The 14,182-nt window shown below is 43.0% G+C and overlaps 1 protein-coding gene and 1 non-coding gene across 2 annotated transcripts in view; both read left to right on the top strand.

Annotated features, from left to right (window-relative positions):
* The window catches only part of DOCK11 (dedicator of cytokinesis 11), a 199,299-nt gene that overhangs the window by 70,551 nt on the left and 114,566 nt on the right, over window positions 1–14,182 (top strand). Inside the window, exons 13-19 of the mRNA XM_007465458.1 lie at window positions 3,032–3,154; window positions 4,650–4,732; window positions 7,915–8,037; window positions 8,242–8,318; window positions 10,913–11,097; window positions 11,186–11,251; window positions 13,581–13,673. Coding sequence (XP_007465520.1) covers window positions 3,032–3,154; window positions 4,650–4,732; window positions 7,915–8,037; window positions 8,242–8,318; window positions 10,913–11,097; window positions 11,186–11,251; window positions 13,581–13,673 — 750 coding nt within the window. The remainder of the gene's footprint in view (window positions 1–3,031; window positions 3,155–4,649; window positions 4,733–7,914; window positions 8,038–8,241; window positions 8,319–10,912; window positions 11,098–11,185; window positions 11,252–13,580; window positions 13,674–14,182) is intronic.
* Window positions 6,207–6,279, top strand: TRNAG-CCC (transfer RNA glycine (anticodon CCC)). The gene has a single exon. It is a non-coding gene; the product is annotated as a tRNA-Gly (tRNA).

The raw sequence follows: 14,182 nt of genomic DNA, 5'->3' as shown, positions 1-14,182 counted from the left end.
GTAGGGAGAGACTGGATGTTAGCAGATCTGAACGCTAATCTCAGCTCATCAGATTTATTTTGGCAATTTTTTTCCCCATATTTCTCTAGGTACTTTATCTGTATAAAGTCATTTAATTCTTACCACACCCCCAGTAAAGTAGGTAGGTCCTATTCCTATTCCCATTTTATAGATGAGGAAACTGAGGCACAGAGCAGTCAGGTGGCTTACTCAAGGTCACAGAGCTACTGAGATGAGGAGCTGTCCCCCCTCTACTGCACTGCTTCCCTGTCACCCTAGAGATGGGGAAACAGCCTGGTTCCCCAGCATTCCTGGAAAGGGCTGTCTGGCAACCCTGTCACCTCCACCAAGGCTGTTCGAGGGGTGGCATGATCTGTAGAAAGAGGCCACTCCAGGGCTTGGTGGACAGTGGGGGCTTGCGGGCCGTTCTAGGCACTCCCCATCTGCTCCTTGGAGCAACAAGGTGACCACAGGAAAAGGAGGAAGCTGGGTCCGTTGAGTAGTTTTGCCTTCCTGACACCAAACAGCCACTGTGACCAGTTACTTCACTCTCAGCTGCCTGGCAGTTCCTTCCCAGATGCCCTGACAGAGCTCAGTCCGCCATGTCCCCCAAACTGACCTGTGGCTTGTGGGCTCCCCGCTGGGGGGCAGCAGGTGTTGGGCGCTAGTGAAAAGGGGGCACTCTGCCATCACATGCCCTGCCGTGCTCTGGGGGCTAAGTGGTGCGGACTGGGCTGGGGGGACCTGGCCCGTTCTTTAGAGGGAGGGGGCAGTGAAGTGGGTGAGAGTCACCCTCCGGCGAGGGCAGGCCCATCCATGCCTCCTTGGTGGGACAGGAGGGAAGGGCCAGAGGCCTTGTCCTAAAGAGCCAGACTCCCAGCCCACACAGGATTCCTGGGCGCTCTCTGGTTACCCTTCTGTGTTCCGGGGACAGGGGGAGAGCTCGAAGCTGGTGGGACAAAAGGCAAAGCAGCCGCAGAGAGTCTCCCCCTGGACTGGAATCTTGGTCACTTGAACAGTGAGCATCCCTGTGCCTCAGCATCCTCATCTGTAAACTGGAGGTAACCATAGTACCTGCATCCAGGTGCTATCCAGGTGAGGCTCAGACAACGTGTGCTGTCCCTAGAAAGCACTCGGCCCTGTACCAGGCCCGCCGAGTTGGCTCAGTAAGACGTGGCCGTTGTTAAGAGCAGTAGTAACAGTGATAACAGATAAACAAGTGAAAGCAGCTTCCTCTTATCAGTTGTCAAATCCTTTTAAATGATAATATTCGTTGCTTGCATCAGTGTGGGGAAATGGCTGTGTGGGGAAACGGCTGGAGTACTGGGCATGGGGAACAATAGGCGCTCAGTGAATGTTATCCATGGCAGTAATTGGTGTTACTGTTCTCGTCAAGCTGTGTCAAGTGAGATGTTGGAAGCCTAGGTCAAGAGGCTGAGAGGCTGTGTATCGTCTGGAAGCCCTGGCTGCAATCTTCACTCGCTTACTGCGTGAACGTCTCTAAGCCTCAGTTTCTTAATCTGTAAAATGTGTATATCGTAGTGCTTGCGTTCAAGGGTTTTATGAAGACTGAGGGAGATGGTGCACGAAAACTATCTAGCACAGTTCTGTGACAATCAGAAAGCATGAGATTGCACTCAAGGTGCACTGCTCAGCATACCTTCCTTCTGCGGGAGCTGCTCTAGCAGTCTGCCAAGCTGCATGTCACAGCCCGGGCAGCATGCTCCTGGCAGAACCAAAAATCAAGTTCTGTGATCTTGAGACGCTTTGGGTTACTCTGGCAATAACCAGGTACCTAATGTGCATTACTTCATTTAATCCACTCAAGAAGATTACGAAAGCGCTCTTACTCTCATCATCCCCCATTTCACAGATGGGAAATCTGAGATGTAGAGAGGATACGACTTGCCTAAACCCATAAATGGTGGGGTCAGCATTTGAGCCCAGGAAATTTGACTCCCCGAACAGTTTTTAACCACTTTCTTCCATGCTTGCTGCTTGGGAATTCAAAGCTAAATCAGCCATAATCTGGGACCCTTAGAAGCTGCTGGATTTGGGGGAATTACTTAGCGTCCTACGCTCGGTTTTCTCTTCTTTCCTGTCTACCTCAGAGGGTTCTTTCTGGAACAGATGAGCTACCGTGTCTGAAATGCTTTGAAAACTGGAACACACTATCTTAACACAGTTGGTAATATACCAAGCAGAAAAATAAAACTTGGTAGAGTCCCAGTGATGGATTTTTACACTTGAATTCGTTTGTGTGGTGCTTCTTTAAGCAACGGACATAACCAACTAACAGGCTATTTGGAAGACATTATATTTGGAAGGAGCTGAACTGGAACGGGAGATGATATGCTTGTTCCACATGCCCTCAAAGAAAACTCATGGAACTTGGGTTGCATCTGCATTAGTAGCTGAGATAAAGTGTTTGGGAACAAAGGGAGTTTTGGATCCTCTGTCCTCTACCTTTACCAGGGCTCTTTAACTGCAACAAAGGAGTGGTTTCTATAGGATGATTCAGTTTTTATGTTATACAGAGCAGTAAAGTATTTTCTTCCTTCTTAGCTACCATCAGTAGTAGTTAAGTGTGAGTGAATTGCCCTGGAGTTACAGGCAGTTACGTTTGAAAATGCATACCCGGTTCCACTTCAGAAATGCACGCTATTTTTGCACATGCCGCTTAAGCCAAACAAAACAATACATGCCGTACTGATAAGGCCTAAGGATGCACCTCGCAAACACCGCCGAACACAAGAGGCTAAGCAGCCAGGGTGACACCTGTGCTTTGCGGACTAATACACGTGAAATTGGTGACAAAATAGAAAATCCATTTTGAAAGGAACATTGGGAGCCTGGGAAACTGTATGAAACTGTATGAAAGGAAGTGCTATCTATTGCCAGGGCCCTGGACGTGATCCTATGTTGAACATCAACATTCTGTGCTAAACACACCACTAGGAATCACTAACCAAACAACTGTATATATGAGGTTACGTTCAAGAAAAGTCTTAACGGCAGGAATATTTTCCAGGGAATTTTCTCAGTGACGAATCCACATCCTGAAATTTTCCTGGTTGCGAGAATTGAAAAGGTGCTCCAGGGAAACATCACGCACTGTGCGGAACCCTACATCAAAAATTCCGACCCGGCAAAGGTATTTATAAAGATCGTTTGTGAGCATTTCAGCCTGATGTAGAATTTGCCTTTTATTGATATTTGAAATGGTACCATCCATGATTCCTCCCAAAAGAAAACAAAAAGCAAAACAATCCCACAAAGTTCTCGCAGCATGCGGTATTTTCTGAGAACGTTGCGTACTGTGTGAGTGTGCATGCTAAGGCTTGAACGTGACTTTTCCCCCTTTTCCTTTATGTCCTTTTTACATGACGATCTGATCTTTGCTTGCTTATCAAAGTAAGAGCTAAAGGCTTTTAGGCAACACCTGTTCATTGATACCGTATCCTTGGCAATAGCTACCCTTTCTTTACTCCCAGCCCTGCAATACAGGCCTAGAATGTCAGAGCTGGGGGGGATAAAAATGACCCAGTCCTGCAGTTTCCAAATGCCAGTCTGTACTCAAATTTACTCCTATCTGTGATGAAATGAGAAAAGAAATACAAGATAGTGAGCCATTCATGAAACTTCAATGTATTTTATTCGAAGGGCTGTCCTTTATTCTGAGATTTTTGCCCTTCCTACCTTTTAAACATTACACCTGTACTGTCTTTCCTGAAATGTTGGTGTATGAAATGGCAGGGATTGTTTTTTACCATCCAAGGGCTTTAAGTGGCAGCCTTCAAAGTCGGCGACCCGTATAATCATCCAAATTTCTGGATCATGAATTCCAAACTTGTGGAAATTATTGATCTAATTCTCTCGTCTCATTTTATAAATGAGAAAAGTGAGGCCCAGAGAGGGAAAGCATTTGTGGCACAGTTCATTAGCGGCACTCCAGCTGCTGAGTATTTATAAGAGTCGATCTGTTATATGTAGCATTTAGCTGTGTGTCCAAATAGTGTTTATTAAGGGGGAGATGCTGGGGAGACCTATGACTAATTTGTGGGAAAAGAAACTCTGAACAGTATAGATGAAAGCCTCTAGCATTCTGTATCCCTAGGGGTGAGCATACAGCCAGCGTTTTCACAGCCTGTTTAGACTCTATAGGCAGTTCATCTCCTTTGCCATCTCCCAGTGCCTGTGCAAACAGCAATTCCTGCCCACGCTAAACTAATTGCATTGATTCTTGGTCATTTGGCTTTTACCTTGGGAGTAAAAAGGTCAGCAGTACCCAAACAAACTTCTCCCAAGGATGATGAGTGTCTGCCTGCTCACGTTGTGAGAGGAAATACACATTGAAACGGCTTAAATTTTCCCAGTAGTGGTCTTTGGTGCAAAACATGCCCTACATCTGTTTTGTCTGTCTTCCGATATCTCGATGAGGGCTTTGTTGATGAGAAAACACAGAACCTTTAGGAAATATTCTCATCTTGAAAAGTGGGTGGCTGATGTGTGTTTGTTTTACTTGTAGCTATTTCTGTATATTGTTTTCCTAGATTTTGATGTTTTATATCAGTAAGTTGGGGCAGTTATTTTTCTGGGTGAGTCCCTGGTAGTTTGAACAAATATGATCTTCTTATTTCTGCCCTTAGACAGCCCAGAAGGTGCACAGGACAGCTAAGCAAGTGTGTAGCCGCCTTGGACAATACAGAATGCCCTTTGCTTGGGCTGCCAGGTTTGTGCAAATGTAATCCTGACCCATCTATTCACGCTTATATGTAAAGTTGAGGGCTGTCGTCTTTCCCAGTAGCATTTGGAAGTCTGTTTCTGACAAGCCAGTTACATCTTGGGACACTTGGGATGTGTCTCAGTCCATTCGGACTGCTATAATGAATTATTATAGACTGGGTGGCTTAAACAGCAGACATTTATTTCGTACCCAGAGGTTAGAATTCCGAGATCAGGGTGCCAGCATGGTTGGGTTCTGGTGAGGACTGTCTTCCAGGTTTTAGATAACCAACTTCTCCTTGTATCCTCACATGGTGGAACGAGGGCAAGCTAGCTCTCTGGCCTCTTACAAGGGCACTAACCCCACTTATGAGGTCTCCATCCTCATGACCGAATCACCTCCCAAAGGCCCTACCTCCAAATATCACCTTGGGGATTAGATTTCAACAAATGAACTTTGGCGGCATGCAGCCGGATTGGGGGAACGATACAAACATTCAGTCTGTAACAGGATATAAGAATTCTTTCTCTTAGAATTTGCTGTGCCTCAAAGACCTTTCACTTTTTCAAATGTCTTGCTTCAGGGAAATTTTCTTTGGCTTGGGTTACTGATCTGACTGACACCACTTAATTTTATTGCATTTTAAAGCAGAGCTTATTTGCTAAAGTGATGGAATTTTTTTCCCAGAAAACCAGAAATTGTAGTGAATTACGTACAGTGTGCCCACTGTTTCAGAGTTGGCTGGGTTTATGCTTTGAAAAGCCATCATAGAGTAATTCTGAAAAACATACTAAAAATGAGAAGGCAAAGAATGCTGTTGTTAAGTGCAAGTGTGTAATTACTTAATAGATTTTCTTGCTTTCTGATGACAAATTTGGCAACCCCTTCAGGGAAGGGGTCTATTAGGAAGTGTATTATCTATGCCACATATCTGATGGTGGGTTACATGTTTTTTCTCCAGATCTTGCAAGTCTACCTACAGTGATGACTTAAAACGTGCTTCTTGCTTATTCCCCCTTTGAAGTTCAAGTTCACTGGCTTGTTTGTGGTACAGCCTGTACAGCTCACTGGAACTTCTGGGGAAAGGGCACTGTGTTCTGAATAATTCAATCAGTGGGTGCTGAGGAGTAGCATAAGGATAGGAGATTCTAAGTTAATTAAGTCTTCTGTCACTATTTATAATCCTTTCATTTGGGGGAAGGTCTCAAAATGCATTGTATGTTGGTAGATGAAAAGGCACCTTGTCCTTGTTTTGCAGACTGGTAAGAATGATAGCCCAGGATAGGTCAAGGGCAAAGAGTAGTGGAGGGTGGTATATTTAGGCATTATAGAAGGCGAAATATGGCCTGTAAATATAAGCATACTTAGTGATGCTCCAGCTGCTGCTGCTGTTATTATTTACAGGGATTAAGTGCTCAGTGTATAAGGCAGAGGTCTAAGTGTTTAATGTATACTTCCTTAAGAGGTGGGTATTGGGACTTCCCTGGTGCTCCAGTGGGTAAGACTCTGCGCTCCCAATGCAGGGGTCCCGGGTTCGATCCCTGGTCAGGGAACTAGATCCCGCATGCCGCAACTAAAGATCCTGCACGCGGCAGCGAAGATCCTGCATGCCGCAACTAAGACCCGGCGCAGCCAAACAAACAAACAAACAAATAAATAAATACATACATACACACATACATACATACCCCCCTCGAAAAAAGAGGTGGGTAGTGTTCTCCCCCATCTTAGAGACGAGGAAATTGAGTCACTGAAATAAAAAAGAAATCCTTGCCCAAGTTCACATGGCATGTGTGTGAGTAGGGCTCAGCGCTCATGGCATCTGAGTTCAGAGCCCACTCTGGACACCTGTGGCACACTGTCCCCCGCCCCGCTTCAGGCCATAGCAGTAGCTGCTTGATGCTGATTTGCCAGTAGAAAAATAAATTTTAAAGTCTTCAAAGTTAGAAGCTTCGATCCTCAGTTCTGATGTGGAATTATGCTGTTTTTTTCTGCCTGAATTATTTTGGTTGTCAGCAGTAGCGGGAGCTCACTCTAAAGGCTTGGCTGGGGTATTTAAAAGATGTGTGATAAACCCCTGTTTACTGAAAATAAAGGAGGTATGCTTAGAAGTAGGAACAATAGTTAATGCCTATAATCACATTTTCAGAGGTTCTGCCAGGGGGAATTGTGCTTCTGGCCATAGCTGCTTCCAGTGTGTTGGGTGCTTGTACATTACTTCCCGATTTAGCAGTAAAATAGCTGCTTGAAAAATGGAAGAAGGGGAGGGGGAGGGAATAATTCCAATTCATATTGGAAACTTTAGATATATATTGTAGACTCTATAAATTGATCTTAAATATCTAATTCAATTTTTATCAACTTTATTGAGATAATTTACCTTTGATTAAAATTCACATTTTATATGTCCAACTTGATGAATTTTCACAGATATTTACAGTCATAAAACTACCACCCCGACCAAGATATAGAACATGTCTATCACTCCAGAGAGTTTCCTCATATTCCTGTCCAGTCAGCCATCCCACCCACACCCAGGCAACCACTGACCTTAGATGACTTTTACCTATTCTAGACTATCATATAAGTGGAATCACGCAGTATGTACTCTTGCATTTGGTTTTTTTTTTTTAAGACTTTTTTTTTTTTTTTGATGTGGACCATTTTTAAAGTCTTTATTGAATTTGTTACAGTATTGCTTCTGTTTCATGTTTTGGTTTTTTGGCCACGAGGCATATGGGATCTTAGCTCCCCGACCAGGGATGGAACCCGCACTCCCTGTATTGGAAGGAGAAGTGTTAACCACTGGACCACCAGGGAAGTCCCTTGCATTTGGTTTCTTGTGCTCAGTCTGTTTTTGAGTTTCATCCATAATGTTGTATCAGTTGTTCATTTTGAGTAGTATTCCATTGTAAGAATATACCACGATTTGTTTATTCACCTGTTGATGAATATCTGGGTGGTTGCCAGTTTGGGGCTATAACAAATAAATCTGCTGTGAACGGTCAAGTACCATGTGGAAATATGCCTAGGAGTGGAATTGCAGGATCAGAGGGTAGGTGTATGCTTAACTTCGGGAGAAACTGCCAAATTATGTTCCAAAATAGTTTCACCATTTTATACTCCCACCACCACTATTTTATCATCAATACTTTTGAGTTAAAAAACCCCTTCTGTTCCTGTTTTAGACCCATTTTCAAAGATATTCAAGGTTCTCTGGACCTGGATGGGAGATTTTCTCCTTTGTATAAACAAGACAGTAGCAAGCTTTCAAGTGAAGACATTCTCAAGTTGCTGTCAGAATACAAGAAGTAAGTGTTTGGGAGTTACTGCAGTAAATCAGTATAATAGATGAATTATAATTTCTTCAAATTCTGAATGTGAGTCATATATGGGAAAAATCAGATGCTTCGGAGCATTTGGATTTTGGAAGCGTTTGGAAGTTTGGATAAAGTGTAACCAATGCACTTCTTAATCATATTTTTAAGTATAAAATATTCTTATTTTACATCTAGGCCAGAGAAGACCAAATTGCAGATTATTCCCGGGCAGCTAAACATCACAGTAGAATGTGTTCCTGTGGATTTATCAAGTAAGAACTTACATATTGCAAATAAGCCTACAGAGCTATGCTTGAATCTCAGGTTTTTATCTTCTCAGTGTTTTTCTTGAGGTTTACATGGTATATTCGTTTCCTAGGGCTGCTGTAAGAAAGTATTACAAACTGGGTGGCTTAAAACACAAATTTATTCTGTGGTTCGAGAGGCTAGAAGTCAAAATCAAGGTGTCAGTAGGGCCATGCTCCTCTGAATGCTCTAAGGAGGAATCATTCCTCGCCTCTTCCTAGCTTCTAGTGGCTGCTGACTATCCTTGGCATCCTTTGGCTTGTAGCTGCATCACTCCAATCTCTGCCTCTGTCCTCCCATGGCCTTCTATTGAGAACACCAGTCATTGGATTTAGGGCCCACCTTAATCCGTTATGATCTCATCCTCCTAGCTAATTACATCTGCCAAGACCCTATTTCCAAATAAGGTCACATTCTGAGCTTCTAGTGGACATGAATTTTGGTGGGACACTGTTCAACCCAGGACACATGGTAAATACTTACAGATTAGGAAGTGAATTAAGTTGATTTTATCAGGTGCTGTTTCATGTATTATGTACGATGTTGTGAGTGTGCTGCCGTGAGCTTCTGCTCCTTTTGCCTTGGATGAGTTTCATCAACGAAGGGATCCAAAAGGAGGACAATCTCTTTTCTTGTCTAAAGAATCTATGATCTCAGGAGACACAAAAGACAATTTGCAGGAAATAAAATGACTTTGTAAATATTTTTAAAATGTCCAGTCTCAGTAATTATGCCACTAACACAAAGGTAAACATTTAAGCATTGTGATGCTTTTGTTCATCTGTCGGATTTACAAAAATGAAGTGGAACTGTCTAATGCTGGCTGGGTTTTGGCCAGGCACCGTCCCCCATCACGAGTAGGAATACAGTTTGGCAGTAGATATCCATGAATGTCCGTAACTGAGGCATTCCGTTTCTGAGATTCTGTCTAGCCATTTATTCACCGAATAAGCATTTATTGAGTAAACTTTTTATTGAATGCTTACCAGATGCTTTGAAAGTGTGGAGATTACAGTCTAGAATGAATGACAGACATTAAACAAGACAACAAATAAATGAATAATTTCAGTCTGTGGTTGGGCAGGCTGCTTTAAAAAGGGTGGCCAATGAAGGCTCACCATGTGACCCAGCCAGCATGTGGTGATTGTGACTGTACATTCTGCTCTGAGGGTGTCACATATGTAAAGACCTTGAGGTGGGAGCTAGCTTGGTGTGTATGAACAGAAACGGAGCCAATGTGGCTCCCGTGTAGTGTGTGACGGGCACAAGGGAGACATGAGTACACGTCATGTAGAGAATTGTAAAGACCATGGTAACTCCTTAAAAGACTGAATCTCATTCCAAGTACCGTGAGAAGTCACGAAAAGATTGAAGTAGGAGAGTGGCAATTGACATTTTAAGACATCTAAGAGTACAATGGCTTATTTTTTTCCTAAAGAAGTAATTTGAAGTGTAGACAGGAGTTTATGCATACAGGTGTGCTGGGCAGTGTTGTTCATGTGGGGTGGGGGGATTTGGAAACAACCCGAGCCCAACCCTGTCAGTGTGGTTAAGGCAGTTATGGTATCCAGATACCATGAAACTTTATGCAGCTAAGAAAAATGATGTTTACAAAGAATTCATGAAATAAGACATCAGATAAATCGCCAAAAAAAAACCAGGATAAAGTTCTGTATACAGTGGGATTTTTGTGTTGTCATATAAAACATGCATAGGAAGAAGACTAGAAGAGAATATGCCAAGATATTAGTAGTAGTTATCTCTGGGTAGTGAAATGATCACTTGTTTCTTTGTACCTTTACTCTATACCTCCAGATATTCTGTTGTAAGTATCGCTATAGTAGAAAGCCAAACCCAACGAAAAATATTGTGTCCTCAGGTCTGACTCTCTGGGCTCTTCCTTCTCCATCAGTATTGCTCTGCAGCAAGGACCAGCGGTCTTAGAGCCCCTTAAGCGTATGAATAACCTTTACTACAAGGGGCTACCTCAGTAACATGTGCTGCTGCTACACCTCTCTGAGCCTTTGTGTTTTCCACTTTCGGGAGGATTGAATTTATTATTGGTAACACATCATAAGATTTGTAGTTTCAAAAGGCTGCCATTATTTCTTAAGTGAAAATCTGCACCTGCACCAAGTTAACTTTTTAAGAGTGACTAGCCATGAGCTAATTGGCATAAATTTACTGTTACTTCCCTGATACCAATAGAAATTTGCAGTGAAAGCTAAATTGCAGTCACAGGAGGAAAAATGTAATGGATTTCTGTGCAGAGTTTAAATTTGTCAAAATTATGATGTGTTATATTTGGCAAATCGCTCTACGTTGAGAATGAAATAGCAATCCACGTCTGGTTTGAAGGGTTTCGCTAAAACCAACATCAGGCTACTTACTCCTACTTGTTCTTCTGGGTCCTTAAAGTTGCTTGTATGACTTATTGTCAATCACTAAGAATTCTGTTTGTTAAACTGCTCTTTGAGAACACAAACCGTGTATATTTTTATAAATGCAGGAATGTGTTCATGATTGTCACATCTTTGCCTGTTCTTTTTTTCTGCTGTAGACTGTATTACGTCTTCATATGTGCCCCTGAAGCCTTTTGCAAAGAATTGTCAAAATATTACTGTGGAAGTTGAAGAGTTTGTTCCAGAAATGACAAAATATTGTTACCCATTTACTGTTTACAAAAACCATCTATACGTATATCCCTTGCAGTTAAAATACGATAGCCAGAAAACATTTGCCAAGGTACACAGTGTAAACTATACATTTTGGGGTGTAAAATGTTATTTATAATTTTGTTCTGTCACTCATTTTGAATGATGAATCATTTTAGGCAAGGAACATCGCGGTCTGTGTGGAATTCCGGGATTCGGATGAAAGTGATGCTAGCGCCGTAAAGGTTTGTTTGTGATATTGATAAGCATGCATTTTTAGTAGAGGTAGAGATTTTGGTACTCGGTAGTTCTGTGTGCTAAGTTTAATGTGTTTAAATGTCAAAGAAAAGGTACTAATGCGACAAATGTTATATCGTCTTCTCTACTCTTACACGTTAACTATAAGAATGCGTTAAATACTAAGAAATAACAAAATGAGTTAGGAGCATATATAGCTTTAAAAATGGGTAAAGCTTCATATGCCAGATATTTGCCTTTGCCCCACTTTGATTTTGCGTTGCTCCAATGCCCAGTCACAAGGTCGTTTTCTCCTGTGACCTGACAGCTTATAACGGTACCATCAGGGGAGTTTAAACTCCTTTCTCCTTGAAACCTGAACGGGCTTCGAGCTGACAGAAGCACAGCATAACTGCTTTGATCTGAGATATGACTTCTAGTCCGTGGCTGGCCAAATGGTGCCTCCAAACTTGAATTAGTGATCCATGAGAAGCATCTCAGCATTATCTGATACCGCAGTCCTTAAATACCTGTCACTTCACAGTGCCCTTACATTTTCACTCTTTACAGCTGCTTTTTACTTTTGGCTTTTTAGCCCATAGCCCATTAATCAGAGGCCTGAGAGGGAAGTCAGACCGTCTAGCCGTCACAAAGTGTTTATCCGGCTTCCCAACTTCTCTAGCTTTTGAGCCTAAATCAGACAGATGGATGGCAAATCTTCCACTTAAACCACCTTGGGAAAGAGGCTGGAATAGCCCCAGTTAAGTCATTGAATGGTTAATAGCTTTGACCCTTGAAAAGAGAGTTTTTTCACAGAGAAAGCTAAGTTAAATTAAGAATTAGCTGGCTCAAATTAGGTGTATGTTCTCTGATTCTTCCTTCAGTGGAGATGAGAATAACATTTTCTTTGCCCCCACGCGGTGTATCCTTTTTTTTTTTTAACATCTTTATTGGAGTATAATTGCTTTACAATGGTGTGTTAGTTTCTGCTTTATAACAGAGTGAATCGGCTACACTTATACATATATCCCCATATCTCTTCCCTCTTGCGTCTCCCTCCCTCCCACCCTCCCTATCCCACCCCTCTAGGTGGTCATAAAGCACCGAGCTGATCTCCCTGTGCTATGCGGCTGCTTCCCACCAGCTATCTACCTTACGTTTGGTAGTGTATATATGTCCATGCCACTCTCTCACTTCGTCCCAGCTGACCCTTCCCCCTCCCCATATCCTCAAGTCCATTCTCCAGTAGGTCTGTGTCTTTATTCCCATCTTACCCGTAGGTTCTTCATGACATTTTTTTTCTTAGATTCCATATATATGTGTTAGCATGTGGTATTTGTCTTTCTCTTTCGGACTTACTTCACTCTGTAGGACAGACTCTAGGTCCATCCACCTCACTACAAATAACTCAATTTCGTTTCTTTTTATGGCCGAGTAATATTCCATTGTATCTATGTGCCACATCTTCTTTAGCCATTCATCCGATATCCTTTTTGTATACTTAAAGATTCTTAGGTTACCTCTCTGCAGTGCCTGCAAATTGCCTTCATGAGCATATTTAAGGAGAGCTGGCGTTGCACTCACGTGGAGTGTCACTTTCATTTTTTAGCTGGCCCGGAGGCTAGCCCCGAAGTACCCGAGTGAGGCAGTTAGGACCTTGGCACAGTGACTCCATATATTCATCCTTGAACTTATTAGGCCTATGGAAGTGAAAAGCTCACACTAGAAATGAAATCGGATCTTTCCATGGAACCATAGAAAGCCTTCCATTAATTTTGTTGGTGTAACAGCAAGCTGGTGACTCTTAAACTGTGGCTCATAAAGTGAGAGAACAGTAAGCTAGTCTGTAGCTTAATGGACACTCAGTTTCTAATTCCTCAAGGCTAGGAATAGATCTGCTGTTGGTTCTATTTTGTTAACTCCTCGCCTTACCTGCTGCACAGCGAGCATTCAGCAAATGTTGCTGACCGACTGAGGGGGAGCTTCTCATATTAAGAAGTGCAAATAGCACGAGAGAAGTAAGCTTTCCAGGCCTGGTTGGAGAGTGTTTCCCTTCCAAATGACTAGAAGTGTTCAGCCTCTTACTGTCAGCTAGGTTGGAATTATATTTCTCAGATGGCCGGGAATTCAGAAGCATCCACGCAGCCAAGTAAGACGATGTCTGGGGTGGTGTCTGGAGTGACTGTAAGCGATTTGGAATTTACAGGTTCATGGTGAGAGCTGGGTGGGCTTGGCCGTGACCCTGGGCTCACAGGTGCCTCTAACTGTATGTGGTTCCCTAGCATCATGTCTAAAGAGTGGCATTGAGAGTGGTGACTCTGTTTCCTTCTTTTGCAGTGTATTTATGGAAAACCTGCGGGGCCTGTTTTTACCACAAACGCTTATGCTGTTGTCTCACATCACAACCAAAATCCAGAGTTCTATGATGAGGTAAAGCGTGTTATTTTGACGTTTACAAAACCCAGTGGTGGCTCTTCTTTTTCTCTTTGAATCATTTCCAGTATTGTGTCTGCACTTTCACTCGCTGAATGTTTTGTCCCGTGAAAATAGAAAATGTCACATCAGAACGAGGGGCCACTGCCTGCTTGGTGCCCTTTGGTGACAGTGGAAGATTGGCCCACAAATTGAAGGGGCTCTGGCGTGAGATAATGTAGGAAACGGACACCACACTGGAACGGGGATTCTAGCCCTTACTTTGACAACAACTGGCTCCGTGACCTTGAGCAAGTCACTTCCTCTTTCTGAGTCTCCATTTCCAAAGCTTTAAAAGAAGAAATTTAGAAGGGATTTTCTGAAGGCCCTTTTAGCTCTTTCTTCCTGTGGTTCTGCGTGGGGAGGGTGCAGCCTCTCTGTAAGTGAAATGCTCCGAGAGACACAGCGGCATGGCTGGGTCCCCAGAATCCCATTGGCTGCACTAAATGCCTCAGCGCAATGTAGAC

Source organism: Lipotes vexillifer, unplaced genomic scaffold (genome assembly GCF_000442215.2).
Source record: "Lipotes vexillifer unplaced genomic scaffold, Lipotes_vexillifer_v1.1 scaffold560, whole genome shotgun sequence".
In the NCBI taxonomy this organism is placed as follows: Eukaryota; Metazoa; Chordata; class Mammalia; order Artiodactyla; family Lipotidae; genus Lipotes; species Lipotes vexillifer.
Note: the sequence above shows the minus strand (reverse complement) of the source record. Positions and strands in the feature narration are given on the sequence as shown.